The sequence below is a fragment of the Phyllobates terribilis genome, unplaced genomic scaffold (genome assembly GCF_046119375.1).
Source record: "Phyllobates terribilis strain yellow unplaced genomic scaffold, ASM4611937v1 Scaffold_1__5_contigs__length_1240528914, whole genome shotgun sequence".
Lineage (NCBI taxonomy): Eukaryota > Metazoa > Chordata > Amphibia > Anura > Dendrobatidae > Phyllobates > Phyllobates terribilis.
Genome location: NW_027362761.1, coordinates 33,547,160 through 33,573,920, shown reverse-complemented (window position 1 = coordinate 33,573,920; position 26,761 = coordinate 33,547,160). Strand labels below are relative to the sequence as shown.

Sequence of the window (26,761 nt, the reverse complement as noted above, 5' to 3'; positions counted from 1 at the left end):
TCAGTAGTAATTTGCATGCAGCAGAAGCTCTGTTTTAACTTTATTTATTTATTATTTTATTACATAGTACAGCCACATAGAATTTATAGGGACATGTTTTAAAAAGGACCTGTCACTTGCTCACATAAATGGAATTAAATACCTCGCAAAGATCCCTGAGGTCTGTTTGTCTTTTCCGTTTAGCACTGCGTCACTCCATTGCAGAGATAATCACATTTGTTGCATTTGAAGCTCAGTATGTGAAATCTCTGTTGCAGACTAACTTTGTGTGCTTTCACCCCTTCCTCACAGACGCTGCAAATCACAGCTCGGATGCATCTGAGACTGTTAGGCTATGTACGCACGTTCAGGATTTGAATGCAGAAAATTCCTTAAGGTTTCTGCATCTCCTGGCAGGAAAAATGCTGCAGAAAAAAGCACGCATTTTGCCGCGATTTTGATGTGTTTTTGATGGGTTTTTGTACATCAATGAATGCTTTTTGGAGCTAAATAAAGATATTTGAAAAAAGAAACGTGGGACATCGCTTTAACCCTTGGATTACCGTCAGACCTGTATTGATTATATTGGTTAATTTAAATGATTAAAGAATGTGTCTGTTGTATTTCAAATAAAGTATTTTACTCTGTGTGTGTTTATTTAACTCTTAACTTTATTTTAATTAGGTTTAGTAATGAAAGGGTCTGACTGACATCTTGTCATCACTAAACAAAAGGGCTAGGTGTCAGCTAATCCAATAAACCCAATCTCATTAGCATTCCCATTCAAGTCATTTCTGGGGCAGCTGACAGCTGCTATTTTTAGCCTACGATGGTGCCAATAGGCAAACATGTTCCCTGGCTTTTAATACCAGCTCACAGATTTTTTTTTAGCTGCTACATCCCCACGATCAGCAACCAGTAGTGCTTTGGAAGCAGCGTATTTTCACTGCATCCAAAACGCTGTTTTCTAATGCCGCACTTTTGTTGTAAATACATGTGAATCCACCACATATAATGACATTTCACTCTGTCAAAATCTGCAGTGGAGACTAGCGTATCCGCTACAGAAATTGACATGCTGTGGGTGAGTTTGGGTACGTTCCCACGATCAGGAGCCACTGAAGATTTGAAGCTGCTTATTTATGCAGCATCAAACCCGCAGCGTCCAGATGTTACAGCATAGTGGATGGTATTTCTACAAATACCATGTCCACTATGTGTGCATCTGAGGCTGCGGATCACCAGAGGACACTGACATGTGGTACGTCTCTCATGTCAAATTCTCTTGCGGAGTCACTAGTCTCCATAACATAAATTTAAGCACTTGAATGTATTAAATGCAGTAAATCCACATGGTTCACTGAACACATGCTGATATACCTGCATTCAATAGAACGCAGCGTTTTGGACACAGCAAAAATATGCTGCGTCCAAAGCGCTGCTATGTCTGGATCGTAGGCACATAACCGAAAATTTTAAAAAATGGCGTGGGCACCCGGGTCATTTTCATAACCAGTAGAGGGAAAGCTGACTGCTAGGAGCTGATATCACTAACTGGGGAAGGGGCCATTGGCCAAAAATGTTCCCTGGCTATTAATAACAGCCCACAGTTGTTTTATTAGCCTTTACTGGCTAGATTAAAGGGGGACCCCAGAAAAAATTGACGTAGGGTCTCTCTATAAAATCTAACCAGAAAAGGCTAAACAGACAGCTGCGTGCTGATATTAATAGCCAGGGAAGTGGCCCTGGATATTAGCCCCCTTCGCAGCTAATAATATCAGCTCTCAGCAGTCCCAGAAATAGTGCATCCATAAGATGTGCCAAATCAGGTGCTTAGCCTCCGCTCCTGCGACTGCCGTGTAGCAGTGGCGAGTGGGGTAATAGGGTTGGGGTTTATGTCAGTCTTGTATTGGCGACTGACATGAAGCCCAGGTTAGTAATGGAGGGCATCTATAAGACGCCCCTATTACTAACCCCATAGTAAAGGTTTTCGATGCTTTTTCAATAAAGACACGGCCAGAATAAAGTCTTTTATTGAAAATAATTTATGTAAAAATAAAAAACACTGTATATTCACCTAACGCCTAATCCCCAAATCCCTTGTCTCCTGTGAAAAAAACAAAAATAGAAAACAACCATATCCCTCACCTGTCCACCGTCATGATGTAATCCCAGTGTCCCACAGTGACACGGGTCATATTTATTGCAACCACTCCTGTCAGTGTACATCGCTGCTGCTGGGGCTGAGTTCACCTGAGTTCATCAGCTGAAGATCAGCTGATAAGCCCCGGTGACCTCATTTACTGCAATAGTGTTGCATGGGAACATTCTCACGCAGCACAAGTGCCGTAAAGGGAGGTTCCGGAGCTCTCAGCTAATCTTCAGCTGATGAACTCCAGTGAATTTAGTCCCGGCAGTGCAGCGATGTACACTGCTGGGAGCGAGCGCGCTCCAGTCAGTGTATTGGCGGCTGCTGGGTGATCGGGTCGCCAGGGGACATCAAGAGGACAGCGGACAGGTGAGAATAAGGTGTTTTTAGTTTAATGTAGATTTTTACTTTTTTTTTTATTTTTTAAAACACATGCACAGACGCCGGCTGAGGAGACTGCTTCTCCCCACAGCTGCGCCTGCTCCCGCTGTTATCAATGGCAGCGGTGGTCGGATAATGGGAGGAGTAGTCTTCTTCCCCGACCCGGGTACCATTCTTTCTGAGTTTTTGACTCATTGACGTGAATTGAGTCAGTCAAATATGCAGCAAACAGCCGCAGCAAATCCACAAGTATATTTATACCTCAATTAACTCAATGGATGGAAAATGCTGCAGAAACGCTACAAAGAATGGACATGCTGCCGATGTAAACGCAATGACAATCCTGTCAGGAAAATTCCTGACCATGTGCACAGCACATCAGGATTGTCATTGCATTACATGGCACACGGATTACCTAGCGTTTTTGGTGCATTTCTGCACTGAAAAAAAGCTGCAAAAATGCATCAAAAATGCACAGTGTGCACATAGCCTTACACTGCTAAATCAGCAGCCAAGCTGTGAATGGCAGTGTTTAAGAGGGAGTGGTGAAAGCATATGCCCCAAAGAAGACGGTTAAGAAATGCCCAGTTGCTTTGCAAGCAGAGATTTCACATACTGCACTCCGAAAGCAACAAATGTAAATATCTCTGCGATGGAGTAATGCAGTGCTGAACAGAAAAGAGTGACAGAATCAGAGGAGCTCAGGGATTTGTGCAAGGTATTTAACTTAATTTGTTTGAGCAACTGACAAGTTCTCATTAAAGAAGAGTGGCCAAAGAGGACAGTTTTTGCTCTTATTTTATCCCCAGCTACTTCCCTGAATATTATATTTTTTCAGAAATGCACTATATGGTTCCGGAGATATGGGTATTTTTATTTAGTTCTACTTTTTATGGTCTTTACAAGGAGGCATTGTTCACGGGGTAATGATACGCTCTACATAATCTTTAGCGAGTGGGAGTTGCCCACAGGATTCCTGGGGTGTGTGTTTTTAGACTGCTCTTTGTTGTACTTTTGGTAACACAGTGTTTTATCTACTGCAGCTTATGAGAACATTGGCAAAATGTGTGCCTGTGTGTGGTGGCAAGTTTCAGTTTTGTTCTACCGATTTTTTGTACTTTGTACTTTTTCTTCTTGAAATATTCTACATATGGAGCATTTCCCTTATTTGTCTTGTCCCCTCAAGCAAGAAGCCCAGTAAGTGACCCAGCACTAGAATTAGTGTCCCTCTCCCTATTTTATGCAGACCTCAGATTGGTAAGCATGAACCTGCTGACAAATTCCCTTTAACATGGTACATAAGGGTAGGTGATCTTCTACCTCATAAATTGTGAGATGACAACAGTAGAGACACAAAAAATGCAAACAAAATAACAATTTTAATTGCTAAGCACAATGGGTGTAATAAGACCTTAGCAAACGTTTGAGTGTGGTTTGGGAAAAATTCAGTTCACTTGGCCAAATAAAATGTGTTTTGTGGGTATTACCATTATTATTATCATCTGAAATGTACAATCATATCAGTGGGTCTTGTGTCTTATTTAAAAGTCTATGAATTAGCATTATCTGAAAACGTATTGTGATCATACTATGCAGCTGTGTTGCTGTATTTACTGTTTTTCATTACAGATGCATTAGAAAATGTGTTATTAATAATAAAGCCAACCAATTAAGACATTAATTTAACATATTTAGATTTTTTTTTCACCAGGACCATTTGAAGATGCTTTAAAACTTCATGAGTCTGGTTTATCAGTGTCCCAAAAGTTAGAAGACCAGTGGCCAAGTCCTCCAACTAGGAGAGCACCAGTTGCCCCCACAGAAGAACAACTGAAAGGAGAACCATGGTACCAGGGTAAAATGAGCAGGAGGGAAGCAGAGAAGCTTCTTCAAAGAGATGGTGACTTCTTGGTTAGAGACAGTATTACTAATCCAGGCCAGTATGTCCTGACCGGCATGCACAGAGGACAACCTAAACATCTCCTGTTGGTAGATCCTGAAGGAGTGGTAAGGAATGCTTTATTTGCGTTTTGTGCTCCCTATCATCCATGTATCGATCTCTAGCCTCAGACGTCTCCTACCTGTGCATGGTGCTACTGACTTTCTATCTCTCTATCGATCTGTACCATCTGTGCGACTGGCAACTTTGGGATTTCTGTGAAAACACAAATTTACTTTGATGGTTTCCAAAAAATCTAGACAGTTGGAATGTATGTGTATAATGAGATGATTCATTTTGCATGTTCTCATTAAGAATAATCATTTTTCCCTTATTTAGAGCAGAGGTTGGCAACCTATGACATGAGTGTCATCTGTGTCATATTTGCCTTGCAGAGCCGCTGTTCTTTAATGATTAGAAGAAAATAAACTATTATACTCACCAGGGTCGTACATAGAAGTCATGGGGTTCCATAGAAGAAGTATACTTCACCTCCCATAGTCCTCCAAATAGTATAATGCATCCCATAGTCCTCCATATAATATACTGCACAGCTCAGTCATCCATGTAGTAGAATGCACAGCCAATAATCCTTCATAAAGTATAATGCACAGCCCATAGTCCTCCATAAAGTATAATTCTCCCCATAGTCATCCATAAAGTATAATGCACCCTCATAGTCATATATAGTAGTATAATACACCCCAGTCATCCTATAAAGTATAATGCACCCCCATAGTCATCCATAGTAGCTTAATGCACCCACATAGTCATCCATTAAGTATAATTCAGCCCCATAGTCACCCTATAAACTATAATGCATCCCCATAGTCATCCTATAAAGTATAATGCATCTCATAATCATCCATAGTAGTATAATGCACCCCTATAGTCATTCTATAAAGTATAATGCACCCCATAGTGCTCTATACAGTATAATGCACCCCATAGTCATCCATAGTAGCATAATGCACCCACATAGTCATCTATAAAGTATAATTCAGCCCCAAAGTCAACCTATAAAGTATAATGCATTCCCATAGTCATCCTATAAAGTATAACGCACCCCCATAATCATCCATAGTAGTATAATTCACCACCATAGTCATCGTATAAAGTATAATGCACCCCCATGGTCATCCTATAAAGAATAATGCACACCATTGTCATCCATAGTAGTATAATGCACCCCATATTTAAAAAAAAAAAAATACTCACCGTTCCTTCGCTCTCGCGCCATTCACTTCCTCTTGAGAAGCCAGCAGCTGACTCTGGCATGCGACGGGAGCGTGTGACGTCACTGCCATGCGCCCTGTCACGTGAACGTGACGTCAGTTGCTGGCCTCTGATTGGCTGGCAGCGTTTATTGTGGTGCGCGGACCCACGCCCGCAATACAATTCAACTGTATGTGCGTCCTTGAAGCTTTTGCTGGCGTTGGCGGGCCCTGGCCCTCACCTGCCAGGCCCCTGACCCTCCGGACCCGGTTGTTACGCCACTGGCTGAGAGGGTGGGGTTTTGGTTACATTGGCAGCCGAACACTATTATTTTGTCCCCAGTTAGAGCTATTCAGAAACCACAAGTGACTTTCACCAGTATACCGGATTCCATTCTTCACAGAAGGAAGACTGCGCTAACTGGAGCGCTGATTCCCAGGCGCCATCCGTGTGATCCTGATGCGGCACACTGTTGCCACACGTGTAAGACACTCGAACACACGGGACACGGATATCTCCGGTACTGGTTTTTCCGGTACTGGAGATATGCGGACGTGTGAAACCGGCCTTAGAGTATTGAAAGGACTTCATTGTAACATGAACTGCATGCCATTACGAGAATTGTATTCACATATTTCAATATTCATTTCCAATTAGAAGGAAGCATCAATTGCAGGGATATTCATTGTATAGAATATGAAAGGCAGTTTCCTACGGAAAAATAATCATATCAGCTTCCACAATATTGTAATTAAATGGGGTTGTCCACTACTGGGCATCCCTTTATTAATAGGCCCAGTGATGTAAGAAAAGTAAAAATATGATACTCATCTCTCAGAACTGTGACAATCCTCTGTAGTCAGAGCTGTGTCCCCTGCCTGTCTGCTGGAATATGTAACGCTGGCTACAGATGACAGGCACCAGTCCTGGAGTTCAGCATCATTTTATTACATTTATCCATACCTCCCAACTTTTTCAGAAAAGAAAGAGGGACACATTATGGGTCGCGCATAGCGCGCCACCGCAAATTTTGGCCACCCCCCTGGCCACACCCCAATCCACACCCATTTATCCTTCTTTCTCCCCCGGCAGGAGGAGTTGTCAGAGGGGCGCTGGCAGTGAGGGAAATTCAGCAGACGGCCGAGACTGCAGGTTGTAGACCCAAATCCAAGACTGTCCGCTGTATCCAGGACAGTTGGGAATAGAGATGAGGGGATGGATTCACGTGACTCCAGTCCAGCATTCAGATCAGTAATACCTGGCGGCTGGACAGGAGGCCGTGAATCTCTAACCATTCGGCATCCCCAGCGGCTTTTGGTCACCCATCGCTGGCACTACGCCATCTGTGCGTCCTGCTCATCTCTAGTTGGGACCTATGGATTATTTTTTGTTCCTTCCTTCACAGTCGGAGCCGCCAGAACTTTCTCATCTTTATGTAGCTTCACTATATGACATCTGGCTTATTTGTGTCTGTAAAGCCATGTTCACACGTTGCAGAAATACTGTGTTTTTTATTTTATGCAGATGTCCGCACCAAACTCCACAATAACAATCTTCTCCCCCTTCTTTCATGCGTTTCTGGTGCAGATGTGAAGCCGCGTTTTTAATGTGTTTTTTTATAGTACAGAAAAGCTTTGATTATGCACTTAATAAAGTATCAACAGTTTTTTTTAGGCTCCACATAGAAGCATCTAGAGAGAAAAAAAGCACCAAAACCGCACAGTTCGGCGGCGTCCTTGGGCGCATAGTGGGCACCTTTTTTGTTAAAGTAGTTTTTATTAAGGATTTTTTACATAAATGGGGTAAAGAAAAGGGGAAGACACATTATAATTACACAGTAATATAGAAAAAGGGGGAGACACATTATAACTACACAGTAATATAGAAAAAGGCGGGAGACATATTATAAATACACAGTAATATAGAAGCAAACAAGAACAAAATAAAAGCAAATTTAAAGGGATGAAAGATAAAGGCAAAATAATGGATGGAAAGAGTTAAGGATGAGAAAGGGGAAGGAAAAATATAGTTTATTAAAGAAAATTGAAGGGATAGAAGAAAAATTAAAAAGATTGGTATGTACAGCATAGGAAAGGAAAAGGGGTTACGATACACATGTAATATACCTTATATATAAAACATTTAAGAGGTAGGAGGGGAAGAAAAGGAATAGGAAAGGCAAGGAAAGAAAAGGGAAAGGAAGAACACCTGTAAAAACATGTGGAGAGACAAGCCTATAGAGAAATACTAACTTCTAAATAATGTAAAATACTGTTTGTTGAATTCTAATAGCGGGCGCAGGTCTCATGAAATCACATCCACTTTGCTTCGACAATTAAACACAGCAGAATTTTTGTGCAAATGAGCAGCAGAAAATACGCAGCATTTACACTACATGTGAACACGGTCTAAATTTATAAGCAAAGTGGACGTGATTCCATGAAATCTCCACCCTCTGTGGTCTGAAGACGCTGCTGAACTCTGTGGTTGTGGCATTTTCTCTCTATAGGCTTCTTCTGAAAAAAATGCATGAAGAAAAAAAACGTCGCAGCATTTTTAAGTGCAGAATCAAAGCTTTTCTGTACTGTTAAAAAAGGGTTAAAAACTCTGTTTCATATCTGCCCCAAAATCTCATCAAATAAAGGGAAAATGCATAAAAGAAACGCCGCAGACACACAATAATCAGAGAAGATTGTTATTGTGTCGTCTGGTGCGGACACCTGTAGAAAAAAAGCAGCAGAAAGAACGCAGCATTTATGCTACGTGTGAACACGGCCTCAGCGTTACAGTTTTATTACATTTTTTATGGGTTTAATAGAGAGAAAGTATCAATCATGCCATTTTTTTACATCATTTACCGATCCCCGTAAATAATCTGATTGCTGTGTTGTGCGGGTCGTTACGATTACAGGGACACCAAATGTGTCCATGTTATTTGCTGATTTGTGATGTTCATTATTTTTTATAAAAGGCATTAAAAATTACAATATTTTTTTTCATTATCAAGTGTTTTTCATTATTTTTTTTAGCAATTTTATTGGCTGAAAAAATCTCTTATTCTCCCTGTAGAATAAAAATGCATACATTGTACATAGCAGTGTATTTCCATCAGTTTAAATCAAGTAGACAGAATTCTCCTAGAGACATTGCTAGAGCTTGTGGCTCAGCAGCTTAAATGTCTGTATCAATAATGTTTTAGGCTGTGTGCCCTCTATGCGTTTTTTAAGAGTTTCCGCAGCAGAAATTCCACCTCAGAAACACTTAAAAAACGCTTGGTAGAAGGTCTGCAATGTTCCCCAATGATAATCCACATGTGCTGTCCACATGCTGCGGATTATCATTGTGGAAAAATCCGCAGCACTACCAATTATTTTGCGTAATCGCAGCATTTTCGCCGCCATTGACTTGCATTGAATCGCTTAATATCCGCATGACTACATGTGCACATGCGGATATTAAGCGATTCAATGTGTGGATGGTACCCGGGTCTGGAGAAGAGGAGACTCTCCTCCAGACCGGGGAACCATAGTACCTGTAAAAAAAAAAGAATTTAAAATAAAAAAAACATTATACTCACTTTCTGATGGTCCATAGTGACCTGGCTCTCCGGCAGCTCGCGATGGTCTAAAAGGTTGCATGGATTTATATAGTGTGACCAAGTTGTCAAGCACTTTCCAAGTAATGTTAAAATCGCTTGGAAAGCGCTTGTCAACCCGCATGCGAAATCGCATGTGAAAAACGCTTCTCTTCCGCTTGTCCCTGGCAGGAAAAACGTATGTAAAATCTGCATGCGTTTTTTCTGCCAGGGAGATGCAGAAATGCTCAGGAAAACTCCGGAGCATTTCTGCATCGTGGGCACATAGCCTCAAGGTTGTGGATTCAAGACCAGGGACTCAGAGAAAAAAAAATACATTTTTGTAATTGTTCATAAATTTACTACTTTTAAAGGACCAAAAAAATAAGTTTCTTCAGCTCAGTATACAGGCACCATAAAAATACATTGTTATACACAATGTATTTCTATGGACTTGTATGAACTGCTTCTGGATTCATTGCCTGCAATGTAGAGCCATCATCATTGACAGCTGTAGCCCAGTGGTTTGTGCTACAACCTCTGGACACCGAGCTCTTTGTTGGATGTGAGTTTGAGTCCTGAGGAGATGAGATCATGTAAGAAGAGGTAAGTAATATAATTTAATTTATTCACTGACCAGCAAGCAGCCACGCCCCAAGTGATGAAAACATCAGAGAGGTGAGTATATATAGAAGCTGGGAGAACAGCTGTGCAGTGATGGGACAGTCCTACCGAGTAAGGGACGGTTGGGAGCTATGCATTTATCTCACATTGCTTGGCCCGTCAGTTAGGGGTTGTCCAGTAGTGGACAAACCCTTTAAACAAATATAAACTTTACACTCAATCTCTGAAAGAAAATGTAGTATGAGGCTAAAACTAATGTGGATGATAAAATAAGAAAATGCTTCTCCATTTCCGATCCTTCCATTTCATGAGCTGTTGTAATAAAAGGCTTCAGCTGGCTTATACATCAGAGATCTCAGGTGGCCAAGTTCTGAACGACTTGTCGATAATGGTTAGTTTGACTAGTTTCTTGTCATGGGTGACATGTTAAAATCAGTCAAACCATCTGATCTCGGCAGTGTTCTGTGTGATTTCACCCATTGCAAAACAAAAGGTGCAGTCTGTGGCCAGGTCCACACTAAGCTTTGTATGGTACACATGTAGGGATGTGGACTGTCTTACCCTGTTCCTGCCCTGAACACAACAGATGTGCTATGTGAATACCGTCGTGTGGATCTATATGTAAAAGTAACGTGTGTTTAATGCAATGTGATGTACTGTGTAAAAGGTGTTAATGCATAATGTGAGTATAGCATAAGAATAAGCTTAGGACAGCATAGGATATAGAATAAGGATAAGTAGGTTTAGCATGAAAGATAATAAATGGTTAAGAATAGGATTAGCCCAGTGGGTGGGCGCTACTGCTGATAAAAAGGGGGCATTTCCTGGTTAGAGGGAGTTCAGTGTCAGCTAGTGAAGTGTATTGTTCAGTTCAGGTTCAGGTGGAGTGGTCGGTTGCTAGGGGCAGCATGGGCCCAATGTTCAGGGCAGTGGGCGGCCAAATGGAGATCCCCGATGGACATTCCAACAGCGTCCAGAGCCTAGGGATCAGGCCAGGTAACATGGAGCGGGCCTGGTCTTCTGACATCACGAGTCCAGTGGACATGAAGTTATGTGGGGGGGCAAGTGGCCAGTCCCAGGAGCACTGCTGGAGTGGACAACGAATTGCTGAGTCTGATGGAGTCAGCGAGCTTGGGGGTAGTCCAGAATTAACTGGTGGCTAGACAGAAGAGGAGTTGTAGTAAGGAGGAAGGAAGTCTGCATTACTGTACCCTATCCCACTTATGCCCATCTGATGAACTTGGACAGTTTAGTATAAGTTTGACTGTTACAAATAACGTGGTGTCCCATGCATTTGGTGTGTATCCCATGTCTGCGGCCTACAAGTGAGTGTGATGCACCCCACACCCTACAACACATTGGGACTGGGACACTTATTGTCTCTAAAGTGCCAGAGCACAACCGGACAGCAGCTCGGTCACGAATACTGCTCTCAGATACTTTACACACATGCAGACTTTACATCAGTTGTCATCAATATTTAAAGGAAAGAAATCCCCACCTCCTGTTTGAATTATAATTTTTCCCCCCTCCCCTGCACGTGTGCCCTGTGACGTGCAGTTCCCGTTGCCATATCCCACGCCTGTGCAATTTACCTTGTACGCAAGGCAAGCTTTATCCTTCGTCTATATTCAGGTATGTTGTGCGCCGGCGAGTCACAGTGATTTGCTGGCGCATGCGCACAACATACTTGATCATAGATGGGAGGATAAAGTGCACCCGGCATACAAGGTAAATTGCGCAGGCGCGGGATCTGGCCATGGGAACTGCACGTCACAGGGCACACGTGCAGGGGAAGGGGGAAAAATTATAATTCAAACAGAAGGCCGGGATTGCTACCCCCGGCCCGCAAGCTTTAAAAACTGTAAAGAATAAAAAGCCATATCACTGCGACAAGACCTCTAATATGAGGCATACAGGTAAGTATAGATTCACATTTCTATCACCTGTATGCCCATATTAGAGGTCTGATAAGTGACAGGGGGTGACAGATTCCCTGTAAGGGTAAAATGTCTACACATATCCTTGTAGATATTTTCAAATGCAACCTCTACACATTCAGGTCCAACTTCTTTCTGTCTGGAATACCACTAACATAACTTTTACCTCTCATTTCTGCTATTAGGGTGCAATCGAGTGGATGCACCCTAACAGCTGCAAGGAGAGGTGAAGGTCAGAAGGATGTGCAGCAGATTTTCTGTTGTATGGTACAGTACCTGCTTTGATCATGACATTTTACTAAATCCACAGGCTATGGAATACCTATGATAAATGTGTAGTTTGGGGGAAAAAACAGTTGCAAAGTTTTCAATAATCTCTGCAAAGGGCTGCAGAGTATGTGAGTGCTATATATGCAAACATAATCGAAAAATATTTTGGTTAATGGGGGAAAGTCACTCAATAGATTTGATGGCGGTCACAAGTGAATGATTGGTTTTCAACTCCAATTATATTATGCGAGGATTATTCGTCGCAATCAAAAACTATAAGGTTCTTGCTATTTTACAGTTATGCAGGTATCTCAATTAGAACATTGCTAATGCATAAGATATGGATGCAAATGTCTTCATCTTCTTTCTTTCAGGTAAGGACAAAAGATGTGTTGTTTGAGAGTATAAGCCATCTTATTTCCTACCATCTGCATAACCAACAGCCAATTGTGGCAGCAGAGAGTGAACTGCACCTACGGCAGGTGATAGCGCGAAGAGGAACATCCTAGGTAAGACAATATACCCTGGTTCCTGGGGTAGAAATAGAAGAAATTATTTTAAACAGTTGGTCAAATCCTGAATTTTGAAGAGATTATTATGTTGACTCTACAGAAATAAAGCATGGAAGTCTAAGTTGCAAAGTGTATAAAACGATGGTGAAGGTTTAATGGGTTGTCCACTACTATACTCCCCCTTGAAAATTAAAAATTTCCTATACTCACCTCTCATACCGGCACCATTCCAGTGTTGTCGTCGCCAGGACTTCCGAGGCTCGTGTGACATTGTTATGTCATGTGAGCCCTGCAGCCACTCAGTGGCCGCTATTGAGCTGCTGTGCTCTCACTTCCTTCGGAGTTCTGAGGTTCATTCAAAGAAAATGAGAGCACAGCAGGCTCAATAGCAGCCATTGATTGCAGCCAACGTCATATAATCCTCGGAAGACCAGGCGCTGCTACAGGAGTTGAGGATTGGGTATTTTTATTTTACAAGGGTAAGAAGCGGTTGTCCTAGTAGGTGACAACCCCTTTAACAATACAATAAGGCCATGGTAAGACACTAAAATGTCAGACACATTTTAGTTTTGCTAAAATTAGGATCACTTTCTGCTTCATCCAGTAATGATTTGGTTAAAAATGAAAGAAAAAAAACACGCTAACACTTATTTAGCATTTTAAAATGTATGCTTTAAAGACATGCCATCCATTTCAAGTGTTTCATACAGGAGGTGTTAAAGGGGTTGCTCATTATATATTTTTTTCTTATTAAACAAATGCGTTGGGGACATGATTTGTGGCACTTCTTAATATCTAAGCATTACAGGTTCTACTTCCACATTTGTTAGTGCAGTTTTCCCCACAGACTGCACAGCACTGTCCACATAATGGCTGCTGCTGGTGGAGGAGCATGTGAGCAGACCAGTACATAATCCTCCTCCAATTAAAACGACTACATGTAAGAAAGATACTCTTCAATTGGATGATGTTGATGGACAGTCCTGATCACATGCTCCTCCACCAGCACCATGTTGTGGACAGGAGAGTTGTGGGGTCTGTGAGGAAACTGCAGTAACAAGTGCAGGGCAAAAACACTTTTTTGTAATCTGTGGCACTCAAGTGGTCTTATAGAGACAGGAAGTTCCCCCTTTTAGCCAATGACACTAATGCAAATCAATCAGTTTTATCAGATCAACTGAGGGTTTAAAAGAGAACCCTGTGCCTACCATTGATATGAGTCTAATTGGCCCTGCTTAACACCTTAGTGACCAGGCCATATTTTTTGAATCGGTCAAATCTTACGTGTCAATTTATATGGCAATAACTCTGGAATGTTTCAACATATCCCAGTGATTTTGAGAGAATTGTTTTCATGACACATTATACTTTAAGTTAATGGTAATTTTTGGGGGGTTTATTTCTAAAATTATCAGAAATGTGACAAAAATTTCTAAAAATGAACAATTTTCAAACTTTGAATCCCTTTAACCCAGACAGTCACACTCCACAAAATAGTTAATAAATAACTTTTCCCTCATTTCAGCTTTACATCAGAGCCATTTGTAAAAAAAAAAATTATTTTGTTAGGGTGTTAGAAGTTTTAAAATTATAGCAGCAATTTTTCATGTTTTCAAGGAAATTTTCATAACTTGTTTTTTTTAGGGAGCTATTCAATTTTGAAGTGACTTTAGGGGACCTATTTATTGGAAGAAGTGATACCATTTTAAAAACATCACCCCTCAACATATTCAAAACTGCTGTCTGGTAGTTTATTAACTCTTCAGGTGCTTTTTAGGAATAAACACAAAGTGGCATAACAGTAATGAAAAATGATATTTTTACCACCTAAATGTTGGTAACTTCTGAACAGGCTGCTATAGCTGTCAGACTCCAAGATCGTTATTTTGCCATGAACTGCTATGGCAACCATCAGGACCACACAATCATGGTCTCAAGGGACCCGATGGGTTTAAAGAGGTAGCTCCCACACTGTTAACCATCTAGATGCCACAGTCACTATTGACAACAGAATCTAAGGGCTTAAAAGGCTATGGTCGGTGCCAACACCGATCGTGACTGATGCAGCACGGTGTCAGCTATAGTGTACAGCTAACAGCTGCTGCATTTTCACCCATTAGGGGATGCTATTCACTTATATCTCAGGTTAAGTCGTATTGGTGGTCACTAAGGGGTTAAAGAAGCACTCCCATCTATATTTTTTTTATTACATGTGTGTATACGTTCATGTAATGGAATGTATATGTGTTAACATACTCACCTTCCGCCGCTCTCTCCGGGATTACATTCATGTAATGGAGTGTATATGTGTTAACATACTCACCTTCCGCCGCTGCTCTCTCCGGGATCCAGCGCTGTTCTGCTTCGCTTCTTAGTGACGTCATCGCAATTCCGACTAGCCAGAATACTGTACATGTGAGCCGGAAGTCTCTTTAACAATGTAAGTCTATGGAGTCTCATTCTGAGTCTCGTTCTAATGCCCCATAGACTTACATTGTAAAAGCTACTTCTGGGTCTCAAAGTGCGCAGTGTGACTCAGAGAGCCTGCAGAGCGGTGACATCATGGAGAAGAGGAACAGAACGGCGCTGGACACCGGAGGGAGAGGCAGTAGGTGAGTATATTAATACACTCACACTACATTACATGTACATACAGTGGGTACGGAAAGTATTCAGACCCCTTTAAATTTTTCACTCTTTGTTTCATTGCAGCCATTTGGTAAATTCTAAAAAGTTAATTTTTTTTCTCATTAAAGTACACTCTGCACCCCATCTTGACTGAAAAAAACAGAAATGTAGAATTTTTTGCCAATTTATTAAAAAAGAAAAACTGAAATATCACATGGTCATAAGTATTCAGACCCTTTGCTCAGTATTGAGTAGAAGCATCCTTTTGAGCTAGTACAGCCATGAGTCTTCTTGGGAATGATGCACAAGTTTTTCACACCTGAATTTGGGGATCCTCTGCCATTCTTCCTTGCAGATCCTCTCCAGTTCTGTCTAGTTGAATGGTGAACGTTGGTGGACGGCCATTTTCAGGTCTCCAGAGATTCTCAATTGGGTTTAGGTCAGGGCTCTGGCTGGGCCAGTCAGCAATGGTCACAGAGTTCTTCTGAAGCCACTCCTTTGTTATTTTAGCTGTGTGCTTAGGGTCATTGTCTTGTTGGAAGGTGAACCTTCAGCCAAGTCTGAGGTCCAGAGCACTCTGGAAGAGGTTTTCATCAGGGATATCTCTGTACTTGGCCACATTCATGTTTCCTTTAATTTCAACCAGTCATCCTGTCCTTGCAGCTGAAAAACACCCCCATAGCATGATGCTGCCACCACCATGTTTCACTGTTGGGATTGTATTGGGCAGGTGATGAGCAGTGCCTGGTTTTCTCCACACATACCGCTTAGAATTATCATCAAAAAGTTCTATTTTCGTCTCATCAGACCAGAGAATCTTGTTTCTCATTGTCTGGGAGTCCTTCACGTGTTTTTGAGCAAACTCAATGCGGGCTTTCATATGTCTTGCACTGAGGAGAGGCTTTCGTTGTGCCACTCCGCCATAAAGGCCCGACTGGTGGAGGGCTGCAGTGATAGTTGACTTTGTGAAACTTTCTCCCATCTCCCTACTGCATCTCTGGAGCTCAGCCACAGTGATCTTGGGGTTCTTCTTTATCTCTCTCACCAAGGCTCTTCTCCCATGATTGCTCAGTTTGGCTGGACAGCCAGGTCTAGGAAGACTTCTGGTGGTCCCAAACTTCTCCCATTTAAGGATTATGGAGGCCGCTGTGCTCTTAGGAACCTTGAGTAATGCAGAAATTCTTTTGTAACCTTGGCCAGATCTGTGCCTTGCCACAATTCTGTCTCTGAGCTCCTTGGGCAGTTCCTTAGAGCTCATGATTCTCATTTGGGCTGACATGCACGGTGAGCTGTAAGGTCTTATATAGACAGGTGTGTGCCTTTCCAAATCAAGTTCTATCAGTTTAATTAAACACAGCTGGACTCCAATGAAGGAGTAGAACCATCTCAAGGAGGCTCACAAGGAAATGGACACCATGTGACTTAAATTTGAGTGTCTGAGCAAAGGGTCTGAATACTTATGACCATGTAATATTTCAGCTTTTATTTTTTAATAAATTTGCAAAAAATTCTACATTTCTGTTTTTTTTTCAGTCAAGATGGGGTGCAGAGTGTACTTTAATGAGAAAAAAAAATAGCTTTTTAGAATTTACCAAATGGCTGCAATGAAACAAAGAGTGAAAAATTTAAAGGGGTCTGAATACTTTCCGTACCCACTGTACACAAACATTTAATAAAAAAAATATAGATGTGAGTGCTTCTTTAAGGCTGGACTGAGTAGAATTATTGCCAGTATCATGCTGACAGGCCTAATGCACTGTGATACACAATCATTGCAGTGTATTTTAGAAGCAATCACATGGTCAAGTCTCATATTGGGAATTAAAAAAGAATATATAAAAAAGACAAAAATGTTATTTAAAAAAAGTACCTCAAAATGGCACCAATGAAAACTTCAACTCATCCCACAAAGAATAAGCCCTCCTAAGCTAGATAAATATATTGTAGGTCTTGGACTAGGGTGACAAAAACTTTTTATTTTAAAAAGTGTTTTACTGTATAAAATTAGTAAAATATAATATGAATTTAGTATTGCTGTGATCATAAAGCTTTGCAAACTGAAGTCATTATAGTATCTACACTGCACAGTGAACACCCTAAAAACAAATTACTGTTTTTTACACCCTTCCTCAAAAAATAAATAACATTTACATAATCTATAATCTAACCGGGGATGCGCATCTCTGTCTGAAGCCTTTATAGACTGCGCAAGCGTGACACGCCTGCGCAGTCTGGCTCCAGACAGAAGAACGCATGGAGCCGTTACAGGTAAGAGGAGTGTACGGCGCCGGAGTTCACGGTATGCGTAGACACTGAATGCATACCGCGATCTCCGGCGCCATACTTACATACTTACCTGACCAGGAGGAGCGTTGCATCTCTTCGCCTGAGACCGGGGCAGGAGTGAAGGCGTCGGAATCGGCGCATGCGCATAGCGCTATTCGGGGCCATTTTACTGAAGACACATTTGCAATGTGTCTTCAGCAAAATGGCGCCGGACAGCATGGTATGTGCACACGCGTACTTCGGCGCCACACTCCTTCCCCTGCAAAACAGGACACAGCCGTGTGGGAGCACAGGGAAGAAAGGTGAGTATAAGTGTTTATTTTTTTTGTATGTGTGCAGCGTGAAAGGGATGAGGGGTGCCATACATACCAGGAATGGGGGATGAGGGGTGCCATACATACCAGGGTTGGGGGATGAGGGGTACCATGCATACCAGGATTGTGGGGTGAGGGGACCATTCATATCAGGATTGGGGGATTAGGGGACCATGCATACCAGGATGAAGAATGGGGTGCCATGCATACCAGGATGAGGGGTACCACTCATACCAGGATTGTGGGTGAGGAGACCATGTATACCAGGATAAGGGGTTGAGGGGACCATGCATAAAAGGTTGAGGGGTACAACACATACCAGGATTGGGGGTTGAAGGGACCATGCATACCAGGATGAGGGGTACCACACATACCAGGATTGGGGGGTGAGGGGACCATGCATACCAGGATTAGGGGGTGAGGGGACCATGCATACCAGGATGAGGGGTACCACACATACCAGGATTGGGGGGTGAGAGGACCATGCATACCAGGATGAGGGTTACCACACATACCAGGATTGGGGGGGAGGGGACCATGCATACCAGGATTGGGGGGGAGGGGACCATGCATACCAGGATTGAGGGGGGTGAGGGGTGCCATGCATACTAGGATTGGGGATGAGGGGTGCCATGCATACCAAGATTTGGGATGAGGGGTGCCATGCATACCAGGATAGAGATGTGGGGGGGGCATGCATACCAGGATTCAAATGAGAGGCCATGCATACCAGGATGAGGGATGGGGTGCCATGCATACCAGGATAGTGATGAGGGGTACCATACATACCAGGATGAGGGGTACCATACATACCAGGATAGGGAAGAGGGATGGGGTACCATGCATACCAGGATAGGGATGAGGAGTGTCATGCATACCAGGATGGGGGTGAGGGGCCCATGCATACCAGGATTGGGTATGAGGGAGCCATGGATACCAGGATGAGGGGTGCCATGCATACCAGGATTGGGAGTGAGGGGTGTCATGCATACCAGGATTGGGGGTGAGGGGTGCCATGCATACCAGGATTGGAGGTGAGGGGATCCATGCATTCCAGGATTGGGGGTGAGGGGTGCCATGCCTTCCAGGATTGGGGGTGAGGGGTGCCATGCCTTCCAGGATTGGGGGTGAGGGGTGCCATGCATTCCAGGATTGGGGATGAGGGATGCCATGCCTTCCAGGATTGGGGCTGAGGGGTGCCATGCCTTCCAGGACTGGGGGTGAGGGGTGCCATGCATACCAGGATTGGGGGTGAGGGGTGCCATGCATTCCAGGATTGGGGGTGAAGGGGGCCATGCATACCAGGATTTGGGATGAGGGGTGTCATGCACACCAGGATGGGGATGAGGGGTGCCATGCATACCATGATAGGGATGAGGGTTGCCATGCATACCAGGATAGGATGGTGGGGACAAGATGGGGGCAGCACAAATACCAGGAGGGGGCAGCACATACCAGCATGGGAGACCATATACCAATAAAAATGCACGCCACCCATGCGTTGAACAGGTTCAACAGCTAGTACATTATATAAAATTTTGCCATTATAAAATACAACTTGCTTTGCAAAAAGCTGTCCTTAACATGGCTATATGTTGACAGAAAAATACTAATAAAAAAAAATTCGAACTGTGGAAATGGACTAAAAAAAACAACAACAAATAGCTTTGTCATTAAGGCCAAGGAGAGGTTTACTTAACCCTCATGCTCGAGGGTGTCACGTATATATGAAGTGCTAAAGGGAACCTGTCACGTTGTACATGCTGTTCACTTTGTGGATAGCATGGCATAGAGAGAAGCTGAGCAGGATGATATACAGGTTTGTATGGAAAAGATTCAATATAACTTGTATTTCATTGAAATCCCTGGTGTTTGTATGTATGAGTCCAGTGGGCGGTCCTACTAGTGATTGACAGCTATCTGTACATACGCAATCATACAGGAAAGACTGTCAATCACTGAACAGGTCCGCCCACTGGACTCATGAATATAAATCCCAGGGATTTCAATGAATAAAATGCAAACTTCACAGAAACATTTCCCACTAATTGTCTATCAATCTGCTCCGCTCCTCCTGGGCTATGACATCCAGCCTGCAGATCAGATACCATTTTCAACATGACAGGCTCAGTTTAATGAAGATTTCCAGGTTTGTAAACTACAAGTGAAATCAGCTTACCATGTCAGTCTTTGTCCTTGCTAACTTACTGTATATAATACATAACTGCTCTGTGTGCTGTATTGCTCAGGCTCCCCCCTTGCTTGGAGATGAACATTTATCAATAGAGGAGAACAGAAGAGCTGCCCCTGAAGCAAGTCACAAAGGTGAAAACCACCATAAAGATCATCAATTAGTGACTCCCTGAGTACTCTTCTGTCAGAGACTGCATCTTGCATTCATGTATAGCTCTGCTATTGTACTCTTCACCACCAGAGGGAGCAGCTGAGCCCATTGTGCTTGAAGAAGAGGATCTGTCATAACTCTCTAACAGTACCAAAAAACTGTTACCAGTTATTAAGTGAAATCATCCAGTATCTGCAGAATCTGGGGCAAGCGCAGGGTAGCACAATGCTAGCTATATATACAGAAATGCATTTAACATCCTGGACTACTTTACCACCATGTCGGTGTATTTCTATCTGTCTGTTCTGGCCTTCCTGCTGCAAAAACTTGCATCCTAACAGATACATTTCGGAGATAGGACTGTCTCCCAAGCATGGCTGACATGCTATGCAGCACTGAATCTATATGCTGAAAATAATGCCACATTATCTGTGATCACGGGGATGTGTGTGCATACATTCCTTACATTGTATGAGCAGAGAGAACACCAGGAGCTAGCTTGTGGGTTCAGACCTTCTCGTCTTGTCCGCTGCTCTATATTAAAAGAAAAAAGCAGATAATCAAATTGCATCTTCCCTGGAGCAATGTAGCTGGTCAGCAAGGATATGGCTATTGTCTTAAACAGGTAAGGTTGGAAAACTTGATTTCACAGGTTTTAAATTGCTAATACTCACTGTCTTAATTTACGCCAATAAGGACCAAATTTCTTTCGACCCCTGCATTACATTAGCTAGGTGAATGCCAATATTCTGCAGACATGGTAATTATAATAGAGTCATAGAGGAGTGATGCAAAGCAATTGTAGCTGGACAAGCAGAGATTGCAGGATATACTGTACATTATAACTTCAGTCCTATGGAAGGAAACTTATAATTGATTACTGCTAACGAGAAAAGATGTTCTCCAGAAAATCTGACAATCAGCACTGGAGTTGGTGTGGATTGATTTGCAGGATCCAGTTCATAGTCTACATCAGTAATCTGTGACCAGTGGACCGGAGCCCTGAGAATCCCTCCTACCTTCCGGCATCCGCTTCTCTTCTTTCGATTACCGGCCTGTCACAACGAGGTGGGAGGTAGTCCTCAGGACATCTAGCCGACAGTCAGAGATTACAGACCTGGGTCCTGTGAATCAATTTGTGCCAACTCTAATCAGCACCTATGGAATTGTCTTTTAGAGTCTTGTGACATGGTGCACTGTGCACACTTCTCAAAGGTTTGTTCACTGTAGTTGGGTATAGTAGACTCATTGAACTGGGGTTTCATTACACCAATAAAGGAAAGTAATGAGCACCTCAAAGAAGGTGTCTTACTTAACGCCTAACCATTGTTTTTTATTAAAAAATAAAATATCTCTGAGTCAACATTTTTACTATTTTATTTTGTGGAAATGTGCGTACTACATGCCATGCTGTCGGAGTCATTTGTACTGATATTGCAGTGACTACCTGCATGTATATACTATATAGTGCATATACATCACATACATTAGAACCATTTTCATAGGAGGCCAATTACTGTATCAGTTTGTATTCCAAGTGTAGAAGGAAACATAAAAGAAACCCACACAAACACCATGCAAACATGGCCTTTATTACATTTGCACCTAGGGGCCTGGTGATGTAAGGCAAATGTACTAAAAACTGAGTCACTTGCTGCCTGTACATATCCTTTCAGCAACAGTCAAGGTTTCATACATAAGTCTGTGTATACAGAACATATTTCCAAATTACAGGTGACTCACATCTCTGCAATGGCTATATATTCTGTAAGCCAATAATACCCAGAAAATTTGGGGCTACATCAAACAGAGTGAGAAACACAAAGGTATGGTAAGTGACAGGAAAGATCCTGGAGGCCTGGAATTCAGCTCTAAATGGCAGATTAAGGCTGTAAACTGTTTGGAGTAATTAGGTAGGAAGAATTGAAGGCGAAACTTGTGAAAAGAAATTCAGCTAACGAGAGAGAGATCGGAACTGAGAGAAAAGCATAGAACATAAAGACAAGAACAACTGGGAGAGCTGGAAGAAGGTTCAAAGCATGATGGGGCAAGAAAATGATGAAGGAGTCATGAGCAGCAAAATGCTAAATACTGACAGAACATTGTAACGGGTGTCTAAATGTCTCAGGAACGCCTATATAATAAGACTTACAACTTGGTTACAAACAACGGGGGCTTTATTTTAAAGAACTCAAATAAACATCTGAATCAAAATATAATTGGAAATCTGAAGCACAAGAAGAATTTATAAAATATCTATAAACTTGAATATATGTGTTAATCATGTTTTGGGAAATGTAAGGCATGTAAAAACATACTTTTTTATTTTGCTTTTTTTGCATAAATCAGTAGTAGATACAAACACACAGAAATTTGCTATATATCATATTTTTGGAAAGTGGCATTTCCTTACCTTACAGTAAAATATATCCCCCCTTTCCTACCTAAAGTCTTCTCGGTAAATGTTCACAATCCCTTTCACAATCCCCCTATTTGTGAAACAGTAAATCTAAGAGAGATTGGGAGAAGAGGGGGGTGCTGCAGAAGTGAAAAGCATGATAGGTAAAGGTTGCAAAATAGGCTCAGAGAATGTTCCGGAGTCCAAAGTGCTGTATATCTCTTAAATCATACCAATAAGATCCTACCCACTCCCCAAGTATGCATATACAGAACTCAGATATAAGGAAGAAGATAGAAAATGCAGGTTATACTGAACGTTTCTCACGCCACTTTTTTAAATATATTTTTACAGATGCCAATGGAGCTATTGAAAAATCATTTAACAATATGTATGATTTAAAGGGAATCTGACCGGTGATACATGCTGCTCAAACCGCATGTATCAGGCACTTGCTGTATGATCTCAGCCAGGTGTTTGACTCTGAAATGCTGCGGTGTTTCAGAGAAAAATATACTTTTAATAGCTGTTAGGGAATGAGCTGCACAGCAGACTAGTTATGCAAGCGGGCTCTCAGTGGCTTCTCCTCGCCCACTGACAGTGACGGACAGTTCATTGCCTACGTGCACGTATAGGCCTGTACAACTAATTACAAGGCTATTATTTCAATGAATGTTGTCTAAATTAAGATTGAAGTGGAAGAGATATTCCATCTAAAAGTATGCTGTTACCAATATACCATACACTATAAAGAAAAATGTATTGGTACGCATCTCTTAATCAGTGAATTCAGATTTTTCATTTAGTCCCATTGCCAGGGGTACTGTAAAGAAAGGCAAGAGCGCAACGTTAAAAATGTTGACAATTATAGGTAGAACCACTCACCTTATGTGGTTTTGTGAGACATAACACTTATAGAACCAGATGCAGCAGCTTCCATGAAACAGTAGATTTAAGTAGCAGGACAGGAAGTGTTTCTACGCTCTCCGACTCCGACTCAAATATTGGTAACAGAATTGTAGGTTTATTGTCAACGCGTTTCAGAGTCCGCTGGCTCCTTCTTTAGGACTACCATAGATAAAACTTACAGCATGGTCCTATAAGGAGATGGAGCATATGCCGTGTTCCCCCCGCAAGACATCAATGCTGCTGTGGTGTAGAATGTGAATAATGTTTTGTTCCTGATATGTTTTCTTGTAGTAACGAGTGTTAATTTCTCTGTGGGCTGCAGTACTAACTAACGTAGACAAGATGTCACTGTCTTCCTTTTCACGCTTGTACAGAACTAGGTGAAAGGTTAAGTTTTGCCAGCAACAAGAGAACAGAGACAGTTATGTGAGAGTTAACTAAGTGTAATAACAGCCCATAGTGGGTGGGCGCTTTGGGAATCTCTGGGTAGTTTCAGGAACAGGAAGAAGTTAGTTTAGTTAGAGGGAATGTGGTGAAGATTACAGAGGTCACATGCAATGGGCTTCTAGGGCCAACATAAGCCTGTTACTCGGGACAGTGGATTGCCATATAACCATTCCGTGCAAATCCGTCTGTCGGCCCTGGAACCTCGAGAAGAACCTCACGGCCTTTGGTCATGCTAAGCCTGCGGTGCTGCAGAGAAACATGAACTCAGAGTCTCACTGCCTTAGGTGGAGAATTCCTAGTGCTAGAGGAGTTAGAAAGAGGTATGCTCTACCCAGACCAAGTTCTAGGGCTGAAGTTATGTGGGAAAGACTGTAACCTGTTGTGCCCTATCCTACATGCTACATGCTTCATTGTAATAACTGTAAACTGCTCAGTAAAAGTTTGACTGTTATAAAGCATTCGCTGCCCCCTGGATTGTGTGCTGCGGTTCTGGCAGATGGAAGTGACGCGCCCCTGGGCCTACTTGGTGTAGCGTTGCGCACGCGGGGACTACCCGGAGCCGGGCCTGTTGGGGGTAGTAGTCTCGTGGCGGTGACCCGGTCCGTGCCCAGGGAGTCAAACTGTGTGGCTGAGTATTAGCAGTAGATGTTGGACGACTACGCCACCCGTTGAATGCAGCTATGGAGCTGCCGCTGCAGGGCAGACCGCTGAGGCCGGTGGAAGGATTGTGCAGCGTGGATGGTATAACCCCCAACGGGAGGGGTATGGCCTCAGGGCAGCCGACGTGGATGATGGGGGTAGCAGGAACCACTCAGAGACGATGCGGTGTAGTTCAGGGTCTTTACTGGTGACAAAAATAGACCCTCCCGGAGTACTGGCTAGCGGTCGGGGCCTGGTCAGTCCTTGAACAGATGGGATCTCCCCTGGCCAGGCGGAGTTGTAGGCCTCCCCTACTAATTGTACTCTACTGGCTACCTTGCTAGAGGCGGGTAAAAGTAGCCCACGTCCCTGAGTGTACCGTGTGGTGCTCACCCGTATGGCCGGTGACTCGGGGCCTTCTAGTGGCTTCCGCTCCACGACGGCGGTGCTGGTCCCACGCGTGTGACCGTGCCTTCGGGTTTCTTGGCCAGAGGACCTGAAATCCCCTGCCGGTCGGTTTCTGCTGCTGGGTAAGGATTAGTCCCCACAGCCTCGGACTCCGGGTCCGGTGGTAACTCTTCAATCAGGGCGAGCTCTACAGCTGCCAGCCCCTGATTCCTTTTAGCACGACTTCCCCAGAGCTCCTGATCTCTTTTTCCTATAGCTGCTTCTCCTCTTCTTAACTAACTAACCCTGCCTCAGCCCCAGTTTTATATAGGGGAAGTTCTTCCCCTCCCAGGACTGGGCAGGAGGTGTGGCATGCATAGGATTCCTGACCAAGAGACCTCCCACCTGCTCTCAGACATAATATTGCTATTACTGTGGAAACCAGACCCCTGGGGTGCCACATTCCCCCCTAGTGAAATTTAGTACTCCGGGACTAAACATATTTTTGTAACATAACAAATTACAAACAGAAACAACGCAATAAAGAAAAACATTAGGATGGTCACGGCGTGTCCGCAACCGGGTGTAACTTTTGAGGAAAACAAAGGTGTCCATTTCACCAAAACAGGGAGACGTAACCAGGTAGGGGTCTGTCCTGCCCCGAGTCCTTATCAGTCTTTTAGTCCGTCCTGGGTTACGCTCCTACTATATGCACAAAGGATTCCCGGTAAATCCACCAAAGACTCCTACAAATAACTAGAAACACATAATTATACACAAGCAACAATAAACAGGTAAACATTAATAAAATAGCTTGAACATTTAGATCCTCCACCGTATGGGCAACTGGCCTCTAGTGACCCTAGTGGACCTACGGAGCTGGCTGACTGGTCCTGAGCTACAGGGTATAGGAGCTGTCAAGGGTAAACTGGGAAGCCGTCTACGGACTCTTTGGCTCACTAGGGGTATGGCAGGCTCACTATAAGCAGAGGGTTGATTCTCCTGGTCTGCTTGTGTGGGGTCTTCTGCCTCCTGGACCGGCTGTTCTTCCAGCTCTACCTGTGTCTCCGTAGGCACTTGGGATGCTGGTTGGAGGAACGTGAGGACGGGTACCACAACAGCACCATTGACTTGAGTCCAAGACCGAGGGAAGTCTCCGAGCACAGTACTAACCATATCTTCCCTTTCCTCTACGGGTCGAGGGTCTTCTTGTTCCTCTTCAGGGTTCCGTAGCTGTTCGGGACACTTCTTCAGGTGATCCCGGGATACAATGGCTGTGGTTTCCCCTCCGTCTTTACTGATTGTACAGATCTTTGGGTTGTCGTGGCTTGAGGGCAGTACGGTGTACGGGTCCTTCTCCCACTGGTCGTCCAACTTGTGGAGCCGTCTTTTCCTCTTCAAGACCTGCTCTCCGGGCACCAGGGGAACAGCGGGAGCATACTGGTTGTAAGTTTTCTCTTGTCTTTCCCTAGCTTGACAGAGACTTCGCTCCACGCTCTCCTGTACTTTCCGGTACTGCGGCTGCCTCTCTGTGTCCCAGTCTGCTTCTGGTGAAGTGTCCTCGGGTGTCAGGACTCCCATCTCCAGATCAACAGGAAGCTTACCAGGTCTTGCCCTCATTAGGTAAGCCGGGGTACAGTTGGTGGAACCTACAGGGATGTGGTTGTATAGGTCCACCAGGTCGGGCAGCTTTTCAGGCCACAGACTACGTTCTTCCAGGGGCAATGTTTTCAGAAGATCTATCACCACCTGGTTCATTTTCTCACAAAGTCCATTAGTTTGCGGGTGATAGGGTGTTGTTCTTATCTTCCGGCAGCCATACAGGG

At 43.3% G+C, this 26,761-nt stretch overlaps 1 protein-coding gene across 1 annotated transcript in view; it reads left to right on the top strand.

Moving 5' to 3' along the window:
* The window catches only part of SHC2 (SHC adaptor protein 2), a 91,144-nt gene extending 68,758 nt beyond the window's left edge, over window positions 1-22,386 (top strand). The window contains exons 11-13 of the mRNA XM_073660715.1: window positions 4,221-4,516; window positions 12,446-12,580; window positions 20,061-22,386. Of these exons, the coding sequence (XP_073516816.1) occupies window positions 4,221-4,516; window positions 12,446-12,580 (431 nt within the window). The 3' untranslated portion in view covers window positions 20,061-22,386. The remainder of the gene's footprint in view (window positions 1-4,220; window positions 4,517-12,445; window positions 12,581-20,060) is intronic.
* The last annotated feature ends 4,375 nt before the right edge of the window (window positions 22,387-26,761 follow it).